The sequence below is a fragment of the Cervus canadensis genome, chromosome 8 (genome assembly GCF_019320065.1).
Source record: "Cervus canadensis isolate Bull #8, Minnesota chromosome 8, ASM1932006v1, whole genome shotgun sequence".
Lineage (NCBI taxonomy): Eukaryota > Metazoa > Chordata > Mammalia > Artiodactyla > Cervidae > Cervus > Cervus canadensis.
This window is the reverse complement of record NC_057393.1, coordinates 6,662,561-6,683,841: the sequence shown is the minus strand read 5'-3', so window position 1 is coordinate 6,683,841 and position 21,281 is coordinate 6,662,561. Positions and strand designations below refer to the sequence as shown.

General features: G+C 46.4%; 1 protein-coding gene across 3 annotated transcripts in view; it reads right to left on the bottom strand.

Moving 5' to 3' along the window:
- The window catches only part of DHX32 (DEAH-box helicase 32 (putative)), a 48,802-nt gene that overhangs the window by 14,471 nt on the left and 13,050 nt on the right, over positions 1-21,281 (bottom strand). For 2 of the 3 annotated variants that reach the window (XM_043475109.1, XM_043475110.1), the window contains exons 2-4: positions 17,097-17,595; positions 9,266-9,459; positions 4,078-4,450 (exon numbers count right to left, since the gene is read on the bottom strand). In XM_043475109.1, coding sequence (XP_043331044.1) covers positions 4,078-4,450; positions 9,266-9,459; positions 17,097-17,378 — 849 coding nt within the window. In that variant the 5' untranslated portion in view covers positions 17,379-17,595. Of the gene's footprint in view, positions 1-4,077; positions 4,451-9,265; positions 9,460-17,096; positions 17,596-21,281 lie in introns of those variants that run through there. The other variant, XM_043475111.1, reaches the window with a different exon arrangement.

Genomic DNA, 21,281 nt, shown 5'->3' with positions numbered 1-21,281 from the left:
GTCACAATGTAATTCTTACACCTTTTAAATTTGCTTCCAAAATTTGTTGCTTTTTATTTTCAGGGTCTAACTACCAGATGGAGGTAGTCACTCAGTTCAGTCGCTCAGTCGTATCCGACTCTCTTGACCCCATGGACTGCAGCACGCCAGGCCTTCCTGTCCATCACCAACTCCTGGAGTTTACTCAGACTCATGTCCATTGAGTCGGTGATGCCTTCCAACCATCTCATCCTCTCTGTCCCCTTCTCCTCCTGCCTTCAATCTTTCCCAGCATCAGGGTCTTTTCAAATGAGTCAGTTCTACGCATCAGGTGGCCAAAGAATTGGAGTTTCAGTTTTAACAGGAAGCCCCATTTCATTTTATTAGATTAGATTTCATTAAGAGTCTAAGTAAAATGATGCCTTCTGTGACTGTTATAAAGATTTGAGGCCCCTGCCCAGCGCTCTAGCTCATCTTTCCTTCCCTCCACACCACCTGTCGGATGGGACTGAACTAACTCAAGGGCTTCGCAGGCGGACAGATCTGCCTGGGAAGAAGCAAGACCTGAGGTGGCCTATTGCCCCAGAGACCCCAGGGAGGCGGGCAGAGGCTGTGGCCCACACTGCCATCACCTGGGCACCTCCTCCTGCTCACACTTCCCTTTCCTGTGCAGCTGGGCTACTTGGGGCAGGTTTTTTTTTAACCAAAGAGCAGGACTACTGACTGTAAAGAATGAAAGTCTGCCAGCTGGAATAATCAGAATCAAAGCTCTTTATTCCATTTTTTTTTAAATCATTCTAATCATGTCACATTTTCAGCAAGGCAAGCTTAGAGATTTGCAGAGAGGAGAGTAAGTCCTTGATCTGTGTCTCCCTGCACGTGGCTGCTGCCAAGGCCTCACAGGGACCTGGGTACGTTCCTCCTGGTGGGGAGGTGGCAACCTTGGCACACACAGCTACCCGAGCTGGAAGTGGAGGCTTGATTCTAGCAGCCCACTCACAAGTGTCCAATCAAAATAAACCTTCAAACTGCACTGCAGTAGTCCTCTCACTCTCTGAGAATTGAGGCCTGTCATTTTTCATTTGCTTCCAGCTGCTAAAACTTTAGTTATAACAGGAATCTAATGTTGAATTTTGTTCCAAATGGAGAGGAAAAAGAATTTTTAAAAATCTTCAAAAAGAAAAAAAGCAGAGCAAAATAGAAACATTATTGTATCTACTTTGGATTCTTCAAGCTCAGATGACAGAAAGTTTGGAGGTCATATCTTCAGAATTTTTAAAAAGTGCCTAAGATATTCATTTGGTATGTCAAACTATTTACTCATTTCTTTCTGGTTCAAGGTGTTCAGAGCATTTACATCCGCAGGGCTTTCCCATGATACGTGCCACAACTATGGAAGATGCAGCCCCCTGCGCTGAAGGAAGACATCCAGCCCCAGGTGACAGGGCCGTGACCAGATGAAATATTTCCCAGGAAAACCTTCCACCTAAGCGCACCTTCCTGTGACCGCTTCAAGTTGCACGACCATCTGGCTAGACGGTCTCATTTGTCTTTGTTTGCCAGTTAATCTACTTCACTTTTTCTTCAGGTTAAAAGATAGTGAAGTGGTTAGGAACAACACCCTGTAAACACGCAGGCCTCCATGTCTCAACTGAGCCCGAGACGCAGGGAGCGCGGCTCGTGGTGTTGACTCACAACACGCGGGGCTGAGCCAGTGGTCAGGGGAGACGGCAGGCCCCTGACGTTCACCGAGCCAAAAGGTCTGAGGGCGCTTCTGCACCTTAACACGGATTTCTTAAGAGAAAAAACAACAAGTAGCACACTTCTGTTAGACGGCTTGGGTTTGCTTTCATATGACATTTGGTTTGCTGGGGCAGATTCTAAACTTGTATATTGAAATCAAGGAAGATTCAAACAGCAAGGGGCAAGATGGTCAATAGCTGTTAACATGGATTTCAGGGCAAGACAAAATTTTCCAAAAGACAAATTCTGAGACCATAGCAGCGTATCTTATGCCAGTTAATCCTGACATAAGGAGTGAAAAAGAAAAGTCCATCAGGATACTGAGCTGTTTCAGCTTGTTAGGGGATAGATGGAGAAAAGAAAACCAGGTAAAAGCTGTGGAATCTGGGGCTGGGCTGTGAGGAAGAACGCTGGTCCCAGAGAAGGCACGCTCTAGCTGCAGGATGGCTGCCCTGCCCGCCCACCGGGAGCCTGCTGGGAGCCTCTGGACGAGAAGGAGCCCCCCCCCAGAGACCCCAGTGCTAGACTCGGCCACATCAGCAGCCGCTGCCAGGACGAACGAGTCTTCATGCTCAGAGGCTTAGAACTGCAAACTCCGCCCCGAGCTTTCCCTGCACTATCACGCGCATGACTTTAAGACTCTGCAGGACTGATGGTTTCCCAACAGGAGATGTCTTTCTGTTCTGACTTCCAGGAAGATTCTATACCCTTCTAAGCCCTGTGGATTTTACAGCTTCTGCTACTATCCTAGGTAAAAACGCATCTTCTCAAGTCTGACAATTCAAAAGTCACTATGCCATCTCTTACAGCTTCTATTAAAGAATCAAATACTACCCCCAACTCTGTTATGAGCTTTATTTTTCAAAAATCCATTTGAGAATTTTTGGTGACTCTGAAGATGTCTACTCACTCTATCAGTCTTAATTATACTGCCCCCGCCCCCAGCATTGAGATGTATGCCTTCTCTTCACCTGGCAACTCTAACTTCCAAATGCCTTTAGACTCTTTAATTCTGCCCTTCCTCCTTCCTGAGGCTTCACCCAGCTACACCGAAAACCTGTTTTCAGAAATCCTTTCCCTGTCTCCTTAATCATTTTATTTCTTCCCTCAGGACTTTCTTGAATATCTTGAATCACGCAGGATTAGGGAATGATAATAGAATACATCACTAGCAGGCAGATTTACTACTCAAGAAACTGTATAATCTATACATGAAAAACATAAATATGCTGTGGTTTATCATATACTTGAGATTCTGAATTACTTTCTTTACAGAAACAGATAAAATTTATATTGTGAGAAAACTGTCTAAAGGTCTCAAAGCTAAAGGCTTAGTCATCCTTCATGCTGTGACTATAAGCAGAATAAGCCCTCTTGAAGGTGTTTCAGAAAGCGTGTGCATACTTAAGGCTCTGACGGAGAGACGAGGTGCTGGTCTTTGCCCAGCTGGTGGCTCAGCCAGCAGCAAGCAGCTTCCTTTCGGTTTCTGTTTAATCACTGGAAACGCTACGTATTTGGGTCATGGTCTAAAAGGTAGGGCTTTTACTCTTGGAGTGAAATGACGGGTAAGGAGGAAAAGGCCAGGCAGTCAGTCTCGAAGAAGAAAGTCTAACTCTTAAGATTCTGGAGGTTTTTGGATTTGGCCCTCAGAGCAGTGGGAGAGAGAGAAGCAGGGTCAGGGTAACTGCGTGAGACCAATGCCACCCCAAATGGACCCTGACTGTCTGAAAGCAGTAACAGACGCTCAGGTGTACATTGCCAGTTGTTCTTTTGGAAAGACAGCTTCAAGTGAAGAGTTTTCTCATTCATCTTTTTAGAAAAGTGTAGGGAGACAGCCCTCTGGGTGTGCCATAAACTCTAGTGTTCTACCTAATTCTCCACTGACTGCGTAGGAGCACTCCCTGATTCTCTGCCAAGCACTTAGGATATGCTCTGCATCTCCAGCCCTGTTCCTACTGTGAGGGGGGTGCCCGCACCAGTGTGTTCCCTCTGCTGAGAGCGTTCACTGCGAGCCTCTGGGGCAGCCCAGGATCCCGCCTGCCCCGGGGGAAGGAAGTCAGCTCTGGAGATCACCCCCAAGCTCCTCGGACTCCCCCCTCCCCCTCCCCATTCCGTATTTCAGAACAACTCCAGCTTTTAGAATCATTCCCCACTCACCTTTCAAGCACAGGCTTTATTTACTCTTTATTGAAGCTTCTTCCGAAGTATAGAGAAATGAGGTGTGATGGAACCAAACATTTAAACAGCTAATTAGCAAACTGAAAACTGTATGTTATTCAAAGCTTCCCAGCAAGGTTCAAAGGCTCCCAATAAGTAACCTTATTGCTCTGGTAGGTTAGAGTATTACTTACTTACTTGTTCACAGGCCAGAAAGACTACGATGTCACCCTTCTCACCTGAGTGGTGAATTTCAAAGATAAGGCGTAAAATAGACTCAAAAGACTCCTTCTGAGCCCCACTAAGGTACACAACCTCCACGGGATGCTTGTTTTTCACTTGGATGAGAGGCACGTTTCCATAATAAGAACTGAGTTTGTTGATCAGGTGAGGTGAGGAGTTAATTATGAGCTTCAGTTCTGGTCTTGCTAGTAACACATCTTTAAGAAGTCCAAGTAACACGTCAGTTGCAATGCTTCTTTCGTGAATATCATCTAAGATGATGACCCCATAGCTACCCAAAAAAGGATTGGACATCATTTCTCTTTGCAACATATCATCAGTACAATACCTACAAAGAGGAAACATTAAAGTTAGAATGCTCTCATGAAAAAGATCAAACAAGAAACTCCTGACATAAGCCACAAAAATGCCTTTCCTGTATCCTTTTGTCTAAATCAGGAGCTTAAAATCTTTATCGGGGCCAAGATTCCTTTAAGCTGATAAAATCTACAGACCTTCAAAACAGAAAAATACATATAAACAAAAATTTTAAGTGCAGTTTGCATATGTTCACCGACCCTCTAAAGACCATCACTGAACCTTAGGTTAGAGACCTCTGCCTTAAATGTTTATTACAGATATTAACAAGAGCTACACTGAACATTTGCCCTGAGTTTTTTAAACAAAAAAGTAATCTAGCAAAATACTCCTGTTGGGTACGAGTCTTCCCCTCTTTCACCAATGGAAGAAGGTCGAGCGGGAGCACAGACTCTTCAGCGGAGCACACACACGTACAAGGATGACCTTCCTGGCTTAGGTTCCTGGCCCAGTGGGTCCAGCAGAAGGACGCTGTTGGTGGCATTTTTTGGGAGATGACGTCACCAAGGTGTGAGCATCGACATGTTTGAAATGTCACCCAAATAGTACCCACACAAAAGCACCTAAAAAGGAATCACCTATTTGAGGGCAGCATGCAAACTGTGGAGTATTCCTGGAGGAGGAAGGGGGTCAGTAGTGATTTTAATGGAATTTTCCAGTAGTTCTTTTTTTTAAAAATAATCACAAATACCTGTTAATCATCCAGAACCATACAAACATCATCTTTCTGACAGTGTTCACATATCTACCTATATTATTCCTTGAGGAAACCAATCCATAAGCTTTATACCAATTTAAGGTATGATTTTATTTGGCCCTGTGGATGGCAGGTCTGAATGGCTATTCTGAGAAGGGCCTGCCTGCAAGGGTGCCACTGGGCAGGCATTTGGGAACTTAGACTTGGACGCGTTCTCACGTTCCCAGAACTGAGGCTTACTGTCTGTAATATGGTCCAACCTGCTTTCCTTCTGGGAGTCTGGAATTTTAGAAACAGCAGGAGGCAGAGGGTGCCTATGTGACCAGCCCCCAGCACAGACCCCTGGCACAGAGTCTCTGATGAGTTACCCTGACAGACAGGACCGCGTTTCACACCCATCGTCACAACTCACAGCTGGAGGGACAAAGCGTGTGCTGGGTGAGTCCTCGGGGAGAGGCTCCGGGACGCCTGCCTGGTTCCTGTGGGCTGCGCCCTGACACCATCTCCCTCTGCTGACCCTGGAAAAATGTCCAGGCCTCACCTAAAACTACAAGACCGAGCAAGCTAGACCTGGCCTTTCGGATGGCTGCAAGGAGATCCAATCAGCCCATCCTAAAGGAGATCAGTCCTGGGTGCTCATTGGAAGGACTGACGCTGAAGCTGAAACTCCAATATTTTGGCCACCTGATGAGAAGAGCTGACTCATTTGAAAAGACCCTGATGCTGGGAAAGATTGAAGGCAGAAAGAGAAGGGGACGACAGAGGATGAGGTGGTTGGATGGCATCACTGACTCAATGGACATGAATTTGAGTAAACTCCGGGAGGTGGTGATGGACAGGGAGGCCTGGTGTGCTGCGGTCCATGGGGCCGCAAAGAGTCGGACACGACTGAGCGACTGAGCTGAGCTGAACTGAAGGGAATACTAAGGATCAATCCTAAAACTTACCACACAAACCTCCAGCTTTCTACATAAGTCAGAGGCCTACTTCTTACCTTATATTAATAAGATCATGTGTACAATGCCTAAGAAAACGCTGTCCCTGATGACCATGTAAAAAGATGGATACACCTTGGAAATATGATTTATACCTTAAATTCTTAAGATTAAATTTCTGAAAGCTAAGAACATAATATAGGAGAGTATAATTAATATATTTTTTAAATTATATTTATTGAATTTGACCTTAAAAATTTGAGAAATTTTTAAAAAAAAAATCTGTGTTCTAGAGGGTTCTTATTTGAAATTTATGTATCACTTCCACAAGATATTGTGATATCTATTAATAGTTCAAAGACTATTTTAGGCATATGATATTCAAGTATCCACTGGTTAGAAAAAAGCCAGAAAAAAGCTTAAAGAAGAACTACATTGTTCTATATAGAATCCAGAAAAATAGCAGTGGCATAAAGATTATATTTACTAAGTGCCCAACAGATTAGATGCTAAGGAGGTACAAAGAAAATGGAAAAGACAATATCAAATACAGAATACTGCCCTCCATAGTCAACAGTCACCCTTAGAGCCTCTTATTTAAATAGCTTTTCAATCTGAACTTACCAATAGCTATGGCGAGTACGCATCTTCCAGGCAGTGAGCGTGGCTGGAGTTGACCTCTTCACCCACCCAGATCGCTAACACGTGCGCTGTGCTCCCACACACCAGGCACGCACGGCAGCTCCCCGAGTCCTCACAACCACCCCGAGCACCTGTGTCAGCCACTGCGGCTCAGAGATGAGGGCGCGTGAGCAGGCAGGTGGGGGGCTGGCGCGAGGCCACAGGTGGGTGGGTGGCAAAGACTCATTTCACAGCCACACCACCTGCCCTTCGGAGCACAAAGCGCCAGGAAGAAAAGAAAGGACGACTTCCTTCTATCAACACAGGGCTTTTCACTAGCTCTGGCCCCTTTGCCTGCAACTCAAACTCTGTGAGCAACAAATCAGAGTATCTGCTGACTCTGCACTGGCTGAGGAATGTCAGGTGGAAAGTGCACCGTCCCAGCAACAAGCGTTCCCGGGGAAGTAAACAGAAAAGACGAGAGGAGGACCAGGCAGCCGGGCAGATGCGGAAGCCACCAGAACCGGCAGCGGCCACTAGATCCCCTCTGCCTTCTAAGATGCGCCTGCGGTTCAGCTCCTCCACACCTTCTGAAGGCCATTTTCTATGTTAAGAAAGGAAAGCTACATGCAGAGAGAGCTAAAGAAAATAGTCAACAGAAACTGTACTCCTGCCTCTGGCTGTAAGGACTGATGCCTGTAGAACTACAGTGTTTCCCCGTGATGCATGAAAGCCAAGTCCCTACCCAGAGCAGATGTGTGAAAGGTGAGGCGTGCCTCTGACCTGCGCTGACGACACTACTGGCTTACTCCATAAGTGTTTCTCTCCATGACTTTCTAAAAAAAAAATATATATATATATATACACACACACACACACATATATATATGTACACTTGATCTATATTAATAAGATAAAAACACCAAAAGATTTCATATTAAAAGTGACTACATCCAAGAGTCCTTTTCATAAGGTTTGCAAAGTTGAGATGGCAATAAAGATAAAAATACATCTATTAAATGTAAACTAGCTAGTCAGAGCTGTCCTTTAATTAAAAGCATAACCACTTGAAAGGCCACTTTAAAATATAAAGGATGAAAAATGAATCTGCTGAGTGTGGGATCCTTCACCCTTTCAGGGGTGCATGTTCTGCCCAACTCCTCAACTCGTCTGTGAGGTCCCCAAAGCAGGGAGGTTTGTCCGTTTACCATTTGCATAATAAACAGTTTATAAACACACACTAACACAATGACTTGGGGACATCACGGCGCTAATAAAAGCAGGTTACATATCTTCGAGAAGTGCAAGCCCAGTGCTCTTGATGGCAAGATTCCCTATGGTTTAACACCGGCCTGAAGACTGATGTCTTCTACTCTTGAAGGTAAACGTTTGTGGGAAAGCAGCTTCGTGCAAACTGAGTGAGATCTGCAGGCATTCTGGGTGTGAGAAGCACTCTGCCGGGGTCTGCAGCAGCCGGCGGGGACCAGCGCTGGTCTTCCCTTCCATCATTGAGAGTGCTGCATGCCCTCCACGGGACCAGCGCGTCAGACGCTGGGGGTGCCAGTGAGCAGAGACCAGCCCTGCCCACGCTCCTCTGCCGGGCTGTGCAATGCCAGGGATGCCACAGCAGCCTTGCGAGGCCAGCAGGGAGTGTTCCCAGGGGGGTGTGCCCTGGCGCGCTGCTGTGCCCCCAACAGGGTGAGAGATGGGCAGACACACTGCTGCCGAGAACCTCGTCTCAGCCCCGGGGGTCGGGGCGGGCACCGCCCAGGCAGCTGAGGCCCTGGGGACGCCTCATCCTTCCATGAGGGCTGTGATGGGAACCTGCCTGAGAAACTGGCCCAGAGCAGGGGTTTTTTCCACTTTTCTTTTTCCTTCTGCTAAACTCTTGGAACTCGCTGTGTAAAGGAAACCTCACAGTGAAGCTAAAATCAGATAAAAGGACTTTTTCTCCCCCTCACAACTTGTGGGAGCTACTGACAAGGGTCCCTGGAATCCGGAAGCACCGAAAAGTAGAGTTTCAAAAACTCTGCCACCATGAAGGCTGATATGACATTTTACAGAGTCCAGCAGAGAGTTTTCTAATTTACACTAAGGGAGGGTCGAGGAAGTCTATGTGGAGCGGGTGACCTCTGCACAGGGCCGTCATGACGAGGAAATTAGCCGGCCTGGAGGAGCACAGACATCCCGAGCGGACAGAAGAACATATCAAGGCCCATGGACTCAGAGAACCGCGTGCCACCGTGGCTGGCACACAGACAGCTCTCATAGACCCACCAGAGCTGGAGCTCCAGAAGGTCTCTGGGGCCAGCCTAACAAGTCAGAACTTTTCCCTGAGGACTGTGGGGAGATGCGGAAAACGTGTACAGACAGGGGATCTCTGATGGTGTCAGGCTGGTGACAGAGATGAGTTACTGTTACACAAGCTACAGGTGCTTAAAGCAGAGAACGCAAAGAACACGCTCTCCTGGGGCTGCAGAGGACGAGCCGGGAGCCGTGTGGGGCACAGCACGAGAAAGCCCCCCAGACCAACCTCAGGATGGTTTCACTGGTGCAGCAGTTCTCAAAAGGAATCACGTAGCCGACTTCATGACCGATGTTAACATCCATCTCGTCTGCCACGCGGAGGGCGAGCTGGACGGCCGTGGGCTTGTGGACCTGCGTGCACACCACGCCCCCGTGCTGGTAGTGGACGGAAAGGCAGTACTCGGCGCACCACTGCGGAACCTGCGCGGGACGGGCGGGACAGGGTCAGCCCCACGAGCCAGCGACAAAACCCGAGGGTTCGTCTCACACGTGACTGTTCCTCCCACCCGTGCATCACCAGCGGGCCGCACGACGTGAAACTGAGCAACCCATGTTTATGCATCGAGTTATTACTAGAAAATAAAGTTAGGAATAAACAGCAGTTGGCACGGACTGTGAAAGTTAGACCCTCAGATGAAAAAAGGAAGATTAAAAAATAAAAGGCAAAGTAAAAAAAATGTTTTTTAACCTCAGCTGTTATGAAAAGACTAATATATTTAAGATTATTATTTTCCTTCTGGTTAAAAGAAAGCACCATCAAAGATACGGCTTTTGGTACCGACTCTTATGCTTTAAGCAATGTAAATATTAAATATCATTTAGATTAAAAATAGTGGTGCAAAATTACAACATTTACATTTAAATCTAAATGATCATAACAAAATAACCAGATAAGCCTACTTTAACTTTCCCTGGCAATAAAAGCTAAAATACACTGGCATTTATCAACTAAATATAATGAAAAATGAGCTCAGTGAGATAACCAACCAATCTTTTCAGATTTAGAAAGAGTCAATTACAAGATGGCCAAGTTATTTCTTTTCAAATCCTTGTACTGAAAATGTACAATAGTTTAATTAATTCTATCAAGTTTATCTGGGTAAGAATTATTATAGTAGAAAGTACTAATTCATTTGTATTCTGCAATCTTTTTAAAACTTTTCTTCTATGTATTACAAATTTAGAACAGTATACACATATATGAATCTACATCTCACACACATATATGTGTATGCAGCAATCTTAGGGCACTGTCAGTAAGTTTTACTTTGTTACATATATTTTTAAAATAAATCATTCTGAGTGCTTTTTAATAGATTCAAGGTATTTAAGAGTTTTGACATTTTTAATTATCTTCAGATTTGCTATTTACTAGACCCACTGTGAGATTCCTAGATTTTACTACTCATTATAACTTGAAAAATAAACATGACTTACCAGAAATCAAGTAACTGCAAAATGAACACCTGCTGTAACTTGCAGATTCCTGATGACTGGAAGTGTAAATGCAGTTCCTCTATTTGAAGACAGGTGTCAGCCTTGTCAACAGGCTGAAAACTAATCAGCAATCATTTACTCAAGGCCGGCTTTGTCTGACTCTTTGTGACTGTATAGTCCGTGGAATTCTCCAGGCCAGAATACTGCAGTGGGTAGCCTATCCCTTCTCCAGGGGATCTTCCCGACCCAGGAATTGAACTGGGGTCTCCTGCATTGCAGGCAGATTCTTTATCAACTGAGCTACGAGGGAAGCCCTTGTTCCACGAAAGACGAGACATTTAACACACGACCCTCAGCAGAGCTGGAACTGAGGCACAGCACAAGGAAGGACAAGGCGCTCAAGTGGACCGAAGTCAGGAGTTCTAGACCTGACCGGCCACTAGCTTCTGATTTGTAAATCATGATTTCGCCAAGCTTCCACTCCCTTTCCTGTAGAACGGGGTGAATGGATGAGAGCCACCCCTCAAAGTCTGAGCTCCTGTGCCGTTTTCTCCACAGGGCTGGCGCTGATTTCCATTTACTCCTAGACACAAATTCTGCAAGGTCAGACTATGACAGGATGCTTCCAATGTCACAAACATCATACAGGCCTGGCAGTGCAACAAACATAAAGCATCCGATGGTCCTCCCTGTCCTTTAGGCCTCCCCCACAGTAGAGCAAATTTTTTCACCTATGAGGCAGAGTACCATTCAGAAATGGGACAGCTCTTCTAAGCATCAGTGAAAATAACCAGTGGGAAGACTGGACACACGCGTGTTGGGCTTACTGTAGGGCTTACTCTGCTGACACAGCCAAGCTGAGAGTTGGAGGTTACAGCTGACTGCAGAGCGCCTCTCCGGGCAGCTCTGACCGCAGACCACGTACCGCCCGTTTCGGCCACGGTCACACACGGATGGCAGCAGGGATGCGAACACAAACTGAAAGGCTTGTCTCTCAACAAAGAGCAGAGACACCTGAAATCGTCTCTCCTAATTATTACAACTTCCGAGCTTCGGCAGGCCTTCCGAATCACTCTAGGCAAGCAAAGGTGCCCTGTGAAGTGTGGGGACATGGCAGGCTCCAAGTCTCGGCTGAAAGAAATGACGGCTCGCCAAGTGCCGGATATGTGAACATTTCATAACCTCAAGGGTTTCAGGCACTAGGATTTCAGCTTCACTGGGCACTCTTGCATTCTTGGCACTCATAACAAACAGCACACCACGACGTGCCCTGATTCTGACTCTCCCCCGGGAGTGACGGCTTCTTTACCCCAACAGTCCCTTCCTCTCCTCACGGGTAACGTGTGCGCCTGTTCGTGTTGCTCTCCAGTTTCTCTTTGGAAGACATCCCTCCCCTCCCCTCTGGCATCTAGAACATACTTTGGTTCTTATCGAAAGTTGCGCAACTTTACAACCATCTTGGTAAACAAGGTAGGAAACTGTTTTATAACTGGAAAAAAAAAAAAAAGCTCAACCTACTTACAAATTTACCTGGAAGTTTTGGCAATAGACAACACTCACGTTTAGGTATGTGGTCTAGAATTTTTCCCTCCTAGAAACCAGGACTTCAGATATTTCCATTCTGAGCTCACCTAACGATTTCTGCACATTCTCTCGATCCAGTTATTTCATTTTCATCTTAGGGTGTGGCATGCGGGATCTTTGTCTCCCAACCAGGGATTAAACCCATGCCCCCTGCAGTGGAGGCGTGGAGTCTTCACTGGATGGCCAGGGAAGCCCCCTCAACCTCGCTTTAAAGGCCATTTTCTAGACTATGTGATGGGCCTATGTGTTAAAGTCCGCCTCGACCGGGCTCCGGGTGCACAATCAGGGTTGGAGTGGAACCGGCTCTTGGCTCGTATCTCCTCCCTGCAAGCAAGTCACTGGGACCCCGGCCAGTCTGCTGCTACAAGAGCAGGTAAGAGGAGTCCTCCGAGGACCCAGGGTCTAATCTAGATCAAGGCTTCACCGTCTCGGCTTCGTAACTGGAGTTCTACAAGTTGCACCAATTCGGAAAATGATGAAACCAAGACTCTCCATCCCCCACCCCAGGCGACAGGCACGGGGCTGAGCTGCTGGGCTCCGGGAAGCTGGGGCCGGGGTTCTAGCTGGGCCGATCTGGATCCGAACCAGAAGGACAGCCGCCTGTCACGCTGGTGTGGAGCCTCCTGCCCCTCCACCCACGAGGAGAGACTGGGCCCCTCCTCTGGTGGACACTTGAGTAAAGGACAAGAGACAAAAGGGATCTAGGAGACCCAGCACTGCTACAGTTAAACACATTCTAGTCCCAAGGCCCCAAGCCCTCCTTTAGAACCTCTGGTCTGCCCCAGGAAGCCAGTTCCTCTTCTGGGTCACCCAGGGTACAGCTGTGCTGAGGTCCCAGTCACTCCCTCTCATTTAAGCACCAGAGTCAGGGAGCCCAACGTTGAAAGGAACCGCGATATCGTTGCTCAGCCGCTAAGTCGTCTCCCGACTCTCTGTGACCCTGTGGACTGTAGCCCGCCAGATGCCTCTGTCCATGGGATTCTCCAGGCAAGAATACTGCAGTGGGTTGCCATTTCCTCCTCCAGGGGGATACTCCCAACCCAGGGATCAAACCCGTGTCTCCTGCATTGCAGGTACCACTGAGCCACCTGGGAAGCCTGAAAGGAATTTTAAGGACCAGCAATTCACCCTAAGGCATGAATCGCTACAACATTCCTGCAAGCTGCCTAAGCTGCCCACAGGAACCAGGAGGTCAGAGCTCACTCCTGAGAGAGGGTCCCCTTCTAGAATAAATGTCACACATCCCTGCATACCACAATCTGTATACACCTTGAGTGAACACAAGTAGACTCTGCCAGCAGAAAACAGGGGTAAGTTAGAGGTGTTAAAAGGTGAAGGTGTTAAAAGTGAACACGTTCTATAGCATCCAGCTTCTTAATTTAGGCTAAATCTCAGGTATGTCTTGCTTATTCAGCTCACTAACCCATCCATGTCATGGGAAATTTCAGGACAAGTAAAATAAGACAGCTCCAAAAATATTTCATTCTCTTTCAGGCTTTTTCATAAACTTGCTCCAAAAAAAGGTAATAAGAAAAGCTCTCTAAACACATGAAAAGCTGTCCTCTTTTCCAGAGGTCAGTCACTAAATAGCCTTCCATCCCACCTGCACCAAAGAGAGATGGAATTTTTAAGATCCAGCAGAACACCCGTGGTCCTCTTTGAAAGGCTTGAGGCTAAAGTCACACTTCTCTTTGAAAGATTTAAAATGCTGAGGATAAAGAAAATAGTCTTGGAAGCTCTTTTAAAAAAAATAACCAAGTTGTTTCCATAATTAAGGAGACAACCAATGCTTTCATTATTTAAATTGGTTTAGAAGAGGCCCCCAGTCTCATCTGAATACTACTTTGATTTCTCCCACTCTGAAGACACATACTGCCTTCACACTTAACAGAAACAAGCACGATTTATTAAAATGATCAAGAAGTTAAAGATGACAAGAGAAACCACTGCTAGGTATTAACGTATTACAGGGTAACAATTTTTGCCCTTTAAAAGCACACATTCTAAAAGAAAACTCAAGTATAGATAAAATTTTCTTTTAAACGACTGTGTAGGTAGCAGTTCTGAAACTAAATTTTGAGAATTCTAAGACTGACCAAGCAACTGTAAGCAATGAGAGGTCAGTTTCCCACAGAGAAGGAAGTTACAGACATGGAAACGGGGAAGGCGCGGACGAGTGCTGACGGCTGAACTGGAATCAGAAGCATCAGCGGAACCCATGGTTTTTAAGAAGAGAGAGACAGAAATACAGATAAAACAGAAGTATGGATAGGGAAAGAAATACAGAGAAGTGAAGAGAAAGAGAGAAACTGAAAGAGCTAGAGAGACAGAGAAGGAGAAACAGCTTTGGAGCTAGAAAGACAGAGGGGTGTGCACAGACACACGACAAATGTTAATTTCCTCTCTGCTCACTGAGAGGGCCCGAGAGCAATGATAAGCCAGCAGCATCCGACTTCTGACACATCTTGGGCTTCCCTTCTGGCTCAGCTGGTAAAGAATCTGTCTGCAATGCGGGAGACCTGGGTTCGATCCCTGGATTGGGAAGATCCCCTGGAGAAGGGAAAGGCTACCCACTGCAGTATTCTGGCCTGGAGAATTCCCTGGACTGTAGCCCATGGGGTGGCAAAAAGTCAGACTCGACCAAGCAACTTTCACTTCACTTCACTCAGTTTTTAAACATGATTCTCCACTAAAAGGAACCACCAGAGCTCTTTGGGGAAAATGGCTTTTTCTAAGACTGGAACAAGGAGCATACTAGATGAGCCTGTAACACCTTCCTGGGCCGGAAAGCAGAGGCGTGCTCAGAGAATGATGTCAGAAGGACACAGAAGTCATTCCGAAGGGACGCAGGCCACATTAGGAACAGATTGAGCAACAAAATAAATGGGCTTGGTAATGAACTATCACCCACAGGGTAAGAACTCAAGAGCCCACACTGACATAAATAAATGAATAAATAAATAATGAAGGCGAAAAAGCTCAGTTTTACAGAAGAATTCCAAACACTGAATGTAGAAGGAGTCTCAGAATTAGGAAAATCACCATTTGGTTACTACCATGTAATAACGTCAAAGGTGAGAATTATGCCAGGACCCTGAGATCGGCAGGCGGATGCGTGAAGAGGGGCAGCCCGTACACGGTCTCCAAGCATCTCCCCAGATATTTTAAACGATTGGGGGAAGATCGTACCTTTACAAAAGACATCAGGACAGTCGCCACCTCGTCAAGTTCCCAGATTTAACACCACCAGTCACGGGAAAACCCTGCTGTCCCCTGCGGCGAGGTCCTGGGGAGACACACAGCACTCCTGTGCCCTTCCCGCCTCCAGTGCAGACCTGGAGTCTAACGCAAAGGAAGCACCAGACGGATCCAAACTGAGGGAGGTTGTGCAAAACACCTACCACCCTGTCCTTCGCAAAAATGCTGTGGTTGCGAAGGACAGGGAAGGGCTGAGAAGCTGCTTCAGATCAAAGGTGATTAAGGAGAAAGGACAAGGAAAGGCAGTGTAACTGTGGGCTGGAGTCTGAACTAGAATTTTTTTTTTTTTTAAATTACAAAGGTCCCTAGTGGAAAAACTTATGAAATTTGAATATTACAAGTTAGATTTCAGTAATTTTATTGTGGCTAGCCCTGTTTTCAGTAGGTACTGCTGAAGTATTTGCAAGTAAAGGAGATCATATTGTCAACTTACTCTTAAAAGGCTCAGAATAAAAATGTGTGTGTGTGTGGAGAGCGAGAACGATAAAGAAAATCTGGTAAAATGTTAACTTTGGTGGAATCTCAGTCAACTGTATGTGGAAAAATCTTTGTACTACTGTGCAACTTTGCATAAGTCTAAAATTTTTGCAAAATTAAAACTCCAAATCATTTTTTAACTTGCCACTTGTCCACAGAAACCAGGAAAATTACACTCCTTCAGTGTTAATCATTAGCTTCTTAGGACAGACTGAAATCATTCATCGTAGCAACAACTCATCATAACAAAGGGAAAATCATAATACACCCTTGATATTGGCGGTTACAAACTAAATTAAAGGGGGGAAAAAAACACCTGTGATTCATTTCACCTCACTTCAAGTTCCATTTAGAACAAGGCAGGCTCAGAGGCAGTAAAACCTGGAAACAGCAAAGTGTAAAGAGTTCTCAGAATGCCAAGACAGTCACGTGACATTCATTAGACAAATGATCACATCCCTCTGGGCCAGGGTTTCATCATCTGAAAAATGCAGGGGTTCTATCAGATTATTTCTGCAGTCTACTCTGTTCATCATGAAAATCTGTAAATTCATTTCATAATAAAAATACTTATCGCTTGCTTTACAAAATATAGATCTCACTCAAACCTCGAGTTCAAATATAACAACAACAAACTGGTCAATAAGTCATCACTAACTTTCTACGCTAATTGTTTCATCCTTTTTCCTTCCTCCAGGCAAGAATACTGGAGCAGGTTGCCATTCCCTCCTCCAGGAGATCTTCCCGACCCAGGGATCGAATCTCTGTCTCCTGCATTGGCAGGCGGATTCTTTACCACACTGAGCCACCAGGGAAGCCCTCCGATATTTCTCAGAGCTTGGAAAATAAAGACTTCCTTGTGTTTTTAACTTTCCATAGCTTGACCAACGTCACCAACAAGCACATCCATGCATTCTGAGTATCAGACTGCTAGACATGTAAACATGGCAGCTTATTCCAAAACTCACCGTGGGCCAGTAACATCTTTTAAAATACAATATGCACAACAGAATGCTTTTTTTTTTTAACAACAAAATAAGCTGAATAGATTTTTCTACTAACGAAAGTTCAGTGGTACAATAAATACGATTAATATCCACTACGTATTAACTTTTATTCAGCTGGCTTTCATAAAGGAAATCAGCTTAAGTAACTTATCTGATGAACCTGAATTGCTAAGGTTCCTTTCTGCTTTGTTTTTCAGTTTAGACAGTATCATCCTTACAACAGAACACTGCTGTGACGCTGTAATCATCTGTACAACATCCAAAGCCAACGGTGTTTCTGCAGGGGCTACTCACCTGAGAGCTCTTGCCGCACTTCGCGTCTCCCGAAACGATCACAATTTGACTCTGAAGCAGCTTCTCCATAAAGGAGTATTTTTCCTTCCATATTGGAAGGTCTTCTCTTTCTTTCAGAAGTTTATAGTAACGTGATGAATACGGCAAGCCATCGAAAGGGTTAAGTTCCAAGTCCTCACAGGCCAGAACTCCCTCCTCATCCCCATCACTGGAATCCAGGGACTCGGGGAAATAGCGTTTTTCGGACGAAGAGTTGGGACATTCCAGGGCTGCTGCTTCCATCTTGTCCAAGGGAGCTTAAGCCGCCGGCATCCTCCTGCAACAACCCACTGCAAGCAGAGCCGCCTCTGTACACCAACTCAGACGTCCCAGCCTGCGGGACTGCAGGTCAAGGCTCTCGCCCGCTGAACTCCTGTGGGCTGCATCCGCTCTCTGCTGCGCTGGCTCGCTCCAGCACTCTTCTGCGCGTTCACTGATGGTCGATAAACCTAGATGCAAACTAAACCAGAAGCAAAGTCAGGTACGCAGACACACGAGATGCTCAAAAGAAAAAGCAACAGGCATCCCAAAACAAAAGCCTGATTTTTTCCTGTTAATGGGTTACTGTCTGGCATTTCTGCTGTCTGTTTAAAAGGCCAGGAATAACGCAGGCTCGCTCTTCAGGTCTGGCTGGTTGCATTTCTCTCTGGCCGGTTTGGAGCACGAGCCCACCCGGGACCTGGTTCTCTCTGCTGACCCCTGTCCCAGGTCCCCGCACGTTGATTGACAGCAGAATTGGGAGCAACAGGCGGACACTGTGAGTGTGAGGCTCCATCACGTGGTCACTAATCCCACCACAAAGGAGACGCCAGACCCTCTAAAAGGGAAACTGTTGAGGGCCTGGCGCGTGTTCCCCCACATTGGCTTCAGAAGGTCTACTATTTATTTATTTAGTTTAAAAGAGTATTAAATTTTCTTTTTCATTTTACATTTGCCTGTGCTAATTTACAAAGCCAAGTGAGTGAATTTATTATTTTTTCCCATCTGAGGCTATGCTAGCTTTGCTTAATGAGGTCTTTTATTTGTTTAACTACACCAGAAATTTCAAGCATATTTCTTGAGATTCCTGGGTCTTAAGCCCAACATGTTAGATTTAAGAGGCAACAAATTACAACACTTAATTTAAATGAAGAAGAGAAAAACTGCCTAAGAAAGTGTAAAATTTACACTAGGAATAGTCTGGATGTGTCAGGGAAGGGATCCTTTCTTTTCCAATCACCAGTGGTTTTTAAAAAATTCAATCAGTATTGCTGGAAGTAAGCACCTTTTCACATTAACCAAGGGAAAACTAAAAGCAAAGAAAAACTCAAGTTAAAAAAACGCAGAATAAAATACATTTCATGATATCTTGTCACTCAGATCACTCTTTATGGCAGCTCATTTATCAGAACTATTGCTCGAGATTGCCAGAGTTAGTAGTCTCAAACGGCTAGCTTCTAACCATAAGTAATAAAAAGAAAACAAAACAAAACACTTCTCCACTGGTCAAGTCAGGCTCCAAGGAAACAGTCCATCACTTAGGAAACACTCCTGAGTGCCTTTCCAGGGCTTAAACTAACAAAGGAGGCACTGGTCACACACATAAGGATACTCTGGGGGTAGGACGAGGGCTGGGATAGAACTTTTTAAAAGTCACAGGTCACAAGAGGGAGAAACTGATCGCTAGGGAGGGGAAAGAATGTTCTAGCTCTATAAGGGTAAGAAAGTGAAGTCCCTCAGTCGTGTCCGACTCTGTGACCCCGTGGCCTGTAGCCTAAGAGGCTCCTCTGTCCATGGAATTTTCCAGGCAAGAATACTGGAGTGGGTTGCCATTTCCTTCTCCAGGAGATCTTCCTGACCCAGAGATCGAAAACCCTGGTCTCTCACATTGCAGGGAGACACTTTACCATCTGAGCCGCCAGGGAAGCCCAGTATGAGGGTAGAGTTCTTCAAAATTCATTCTGAAAGCCACTGTTTCAAAATTATAATGGAACTGTCAAGGTGTGATAATACAGGTGTAACACGCATTAACTCCACAATTCTGCGTGGAGACCAGACCCACAGAAGAGCTCCAAAAGCACAGGAGCCTGAGATCACAGGACAGGCTGACTGCGAAGGCGCCCGAGGACCACAAAGTCTACCGCTTAAGAGAAGGTAACGCTTAGGTTTAGGTTCAATTTTCGCATTGTTCTGATTAGAATCCCTTCCAAGGGATCTCATCATACATGTAAATTAAATTACTGTTACTATGACTGATGATTGCCTTAGGTACTATTTCTGAATTGTTTTATCTTAAAAAAAAAAAAAAAGAGCAGCAGCGCTATTACTATTACCAAATATGTGTCCTTGAAATGTTTCTCTTGCAGTACTCCCTAAAAGTGTAATCACCTTGTAATTAAAGTAAAATCTTACTTAGACAGTACTGACCATGTTGAATCCTCGGGGAGCAGTCACGTTTTCTGAATGGGCATCTGTCTAAGGCTGACCTAGCCTCTTTTTACACAAACCATGAGTAGAGATACACATCACCCACTTATCTGTTCTGCTGATTCAGAGATGACCCATGGAGCAGTGGACTCTACTTCCTCTCCCTGTGAATCTGAGCTGGCCCCGTGACTTGCTGTGACCGCCAAGAATGCAGTGAAGTGATGCTGGACTACTTCCGAGGCATTCAACTGCTTGAAAACACTCTCCCTTGGAGCCAGCTGTCATTCTGTGAGGTGGAGAAGCCACTAGGAAGAGACCGAAGCTTGGCGTCTGCTGACAGACGGCACAGCCTGCCACCCACGTGGGCGAGCGGTGGAAGGCGCCCCACCCCGGCACGGCCTCTGGATGACCACGGGCCCGGCCGACAGGGCGTCCGGGCGAGGAGCAGCTGCGGGAACCCAGTCACCTGGAGAACCACGGGACGGGCCACCAAGTTCCAGCAGCAGAAAACCAGGCTTCTGCCGGCTAGACAGAGCATACTCGGGATTTAACTTTTTCTTCATGACTCAAGGTCCGTTGGAGAAGACTCAAGAGTCCCTTGGACTGCAAGGAGATGCAACCAGTACATCCTAAAGGAAATCAGTCCTGGGTGTTCACTGGAAGGACTGATGTTGAAGCTGAAACTCCAATACTTTGGCCACATGATGAGAAGAGCCAACTCATTGGAAAAGACCCTGAGGCTGGGAAAGATTGAAGGTGGGAGGAGAAGGGGACGACAGAGGATGAGATGGTTGGATGGCATCACCGACTCGATGGACATGAGTTTGAGCCACCTCAGGAGTTGGTGATGGACAGCGAGGCCTGGCGTGCTGTGGTCCAAGGGGTTGCAGAGTCGGACACGACTGAGCGACTGAACTGAACTAAACAAGGGCACCAATACACTGGTTCCTGTAATAGAATGAGGTTTCTAGGTTTCCCTGCAGTGACGCGGGTCAGAGGCCAGACTGCGGCCACAGAGTCCTCCTTCCCCGGGGATGTGGCCCCCATGTCACACCGTCACTCTCCCCGGTGAGGCCCCCGCCTGCTTCTCTAACCTGCTCTCCTACGCGGCGCTTAGAACCAGTCAGCCTTGTTGGACAGAAACGCCTGTGAAGGCTGAGTCCACACAGGGCTCTACGCTGAACCCGGCGGGTCTGAAGGGTAAAGCTGTGAAGCCCGTGACACCTATTTGCAGTTCTCTTGGGGCCTGTTTTTCTTTCTTTTGGTCTATCTTTATTTATTTGGGCTTCCCTGGTGGCTCAGTTGGTTGGTAAAGAATCCGCCTGCAATGCAGGAGACCCCGGTTGTATCCCTGGGTCAGGAAGATCCCCTGGAGAAGGGAAAGGCGTTATAACCACTCCAGTATTCTGGCCTGGAGAATTCCATGGACTGTACAGTCCATGAGGCCACAAAGTGTCAAACACGACTGAGCAACTTTCACTTTATTTAATTGGAGGATAATGGGCTTCTGCCGCACAACGCCACGAGTCAGCTGTAAGCATGTGTATGTCCCTTCCCTCTCGAGCGCCCCACCCCCTCAGCCCACGCCCCAGGTCATCACAGAGCGCCACGCTGGGCTCCCTGAGCTAGACAGCGGCCTCCCACTGGCTATTTTACACAGGTCGTGTGTAAGTGTCAAGGCCACTCTTCTGATCTGTCCCACTCCGTGTGTGTCCACAGACCCTTTTACTGTCCTATGGA